The sequence below is a fragment of the Gymnoscopelus microlampas genome (assembly GCF_963454915.1).
Source record: "Gymnoscopelus microlampas genome assembly, chromosome: 10".
Classification (NCBI taxonomy): domain Eukaryota; kingdom Metazoa; phylum Chordata; class Actinopteri; order Myctophiformes; family Myctophidae; genus Gymnoscopelus; species Gymnoscopelus microlampas.
The window spans coordinates 50,487,647-50,490,487 of record NC_139947.1 but is presented as its reverse complement, the minus strand read 5'-3'; the positions used below and the strand labels follow the sequence as shown (position 1 = coordinate 50,490,487).

Here is a 2,841-nt window from a genome sequence, read left to right as displayed (position 1 = left end):
AAGCGGAATTTTGATAGTCCGTACCGTCCGTCCGTAAATGGCTTCCAAATTTAGCGGGAGGGGCCCGTTTGACCAAAAATGCCATAAATCACGAACGAAACGTCCGGTCAATCCCAAATTTGAATCACATGTCGAGGGTGGTATACTAAACCAATCCCCAAAAGCATTTCCACTTTGATCCATAGGGGGCGCCACGAATGCTCAAAATGTAACCGTTTGATGCAAAAACCTTATTTTGGGGGGATCGATCCTCTCAAAATGAAACGCAAGCGATCTCAGGAGTGACGTGACAATGTAATTGGCGCGGTCTCCGACGGTATTCCTCCCGGCGTATTGCTCGAGTCCCGACCGGCGTCGGCGCAACCACACTTTGCAATTGCCAATTGCGACGCGTCTAGTTCTACTTGTCCCAGAAAAGGACAACCCTTAAAGCTGCAATTAGTTTTTTTATTCTAACCGAGATTAGAACCCGGGTCTATAGGAGACCAAATATCTACCGCTCTTTCAAGACTGAATCGCTGCTAAAAGGATGATATTGCTTATGAGCTTCCGGCAGTGCTATTTTTCAACCAGTATAGGTGTCCTAACTGACACCAGGGTCTACATTTCTCAATGGAAGAGCAGGGAGACAGCAGATGTGCTAGTCAATATACTCTACCGTACTTTTTGTATATTGGTTAAAATAACATTTTATGTATTAAATTAAGTTCCTGATTGCAGCTTTAATGTTGAGGCCTGGAACCCTATTGGTTCCATGTATAACTTTCTGAGGTGCCTTAAGGTCCCACCCACTCCATTTGTATTACACATTTAAAATGACCAATGTTGTGGTTTGATAAGGTAAGAAAGACACATTTATTATTCACATTATACACTTTATTGAAGTGCTTTATTTAGTTTTTCCAGACATTTACTGTATATCCTTGTGATAATTGATTTTATCACAGTGTTCCTATTGCACAACAATTAAAGCAATCATCAAGGATCAATCAAGGATAACAAATGCTTTATTATCCAAACATTTGCATCACACAAAGATATAGACTATAGTCTAATCTATTAGTCGACATGTTTGGCCTTTGGCTACATCTGTATTCAGTAGTTCAGCGTAATTTCCACTTGAGGAACCAAATCATCACCATACACCTCCAGGAAGTTGGTCAACGCATCGGTGCTGTACTTGTAGCTGAACACTTGATTACCATCGATCAGGATGTTGTACAGGTTAACTTCGGCAAGGAGGGTAATCTAAAACAGACATCTTGGTATGAATTTTAGGGACTGAAAACTAGCACTCACTATTGCAATGACCAGGCCAAATATGGTTAAATCTAAGGCCTTGCAAGTATTTACACATGAACTATGTGGGGGAAAAAGGCTATACAGTACAGTAGCCTACCTCAAATTTGTTTCCTCTTTTGATGGGATTTGGATAATGCATGGTTGGACCCTTGGAACTGCTGCATATCACCTGATTGTTGACGAAATCCACAATCATTTTGAATGCGATCCCATCGGGGAAATCAAGCTGAACTGCTGTGAAGCTAAAATGAACATGAGGTTAACAACTTTCTTCCACAATGATGAGTTTATCATCATACACATGTCTTATTGCAGATAAGAAGTGCTCACATAAGGGATCATATATTATGAGTTGTTGCTGATTGTGAGACAAAACTTGATGTTGCAACATTAACCACTTAAACCCCAGCATCCATATATAATCTACAAGCTCACAACGCATCACAACACGATTGGCTATTTTCAGCAAAGATATAGAACAAAAAAAAAAGTCACTGGTATACAGCCCTGACTCTGAGGGACTCCGGTAAACCAAGTAACGGGTGGTTACAGTACAGCTAGAGTCTCTGGGAAATAAAATTGTCAGCTATCTATATTCCCTTAGACAAACAAACAGCCATATTGTATTGCACATATAAGCTAGTATTGCTAATGTCATGCTTTATGCACCTTTCAGCTACAACTCGCACTTTGCCTCTGATCTGGATGGTGTTGCCGTTGGTGAATCCCTTAGGCAGCGGATATTTACATGGCACGTCCTAAGGGCACATGAGGAATAAAATATTAATAATGCAATTTATTCAGTAATTTCATTGTTTTGAGTTGTATGTATGTATGTATGTATGTATGTATGTATGTATGTATGTATGTACACGTACGTATGTACGTACGTGTGTATGTATGTTTGTATATATGTAGGCTATATACGGACGGACAGACAGACAGACAGACAGACAGACAGACAGACAGACAGACAGTACGTACTCGTAAAGTGGATGCCATTCTTGCAGAGTAGAGTTAAATTCTTGGTGAGAGATGGGTACAGACTACAGTTCACTCCTCTATTTATATTGTATCCTATAGGGGTGTAAACCATTCCTGTTGGCACCCTGCCCTCCAACCTGCTTGAGAACACCAGTTGAAAGACAGCCCTAATGGCCCCCCTATTATTCCGACATTCTAATTCTAACACAACCTGGATTCGAACATTGCATGTGTCAGAGAACCACTTCTGCTATTTAGCAACATTTACAGTATATCTAGTGTGAAATATGATTTACTGGTCCACAAATTTCAACATAAAGTTGATGATGAAATTGACCACTTCTGTAACTGCTCACTTTTGTCAAAATATGAGATAGTTTCATAAGCCATGTGCAGTACAATACTGGTTTGTAAAGAAGACCATAGGGGTCTTGCCCTATAGATTATCATGCTGGGGCCCTTTAGTTTGTATTTATTTTATTGTATTTATTTGATTGACAGATGAGCTTTCACTACTTATCATTATTATTATTTCTTTAATCACAAATATGAGGG

General features: G+C 39.7%; 1 protein-coding gene across 1 annotated transcript; it reads right to left on the bottom strand.

The window, feature by feature from the left end:
- Positions 1–732: 732 nt before the first annotated feature.
- On the bottom strand, positions 733–2,333 carry LOC311053462 (galectin-5-like). The gene is made up of 4 exons (XM_084068998.1): positions 2,287–2,333; positions 1,972–2,060; positions 1,400–1,544; positions 733–1,248 (listed from the first exon to the last, which is right to left on the bottom strand). The coding sequence occupies exons 1-4, from the start codon at positions 2,302–2,304 to the stop codon at positions 1,096–1,098; spliced, it is 405 nt and encodes a 134-aa protein (XP_083925124.1). The 5' UTR covers positions 2,305–2,333; the 3' UTR covers positions 733–1,095.
- Positions 2,334–2,841: the final 508 nt, after the last annotated feature.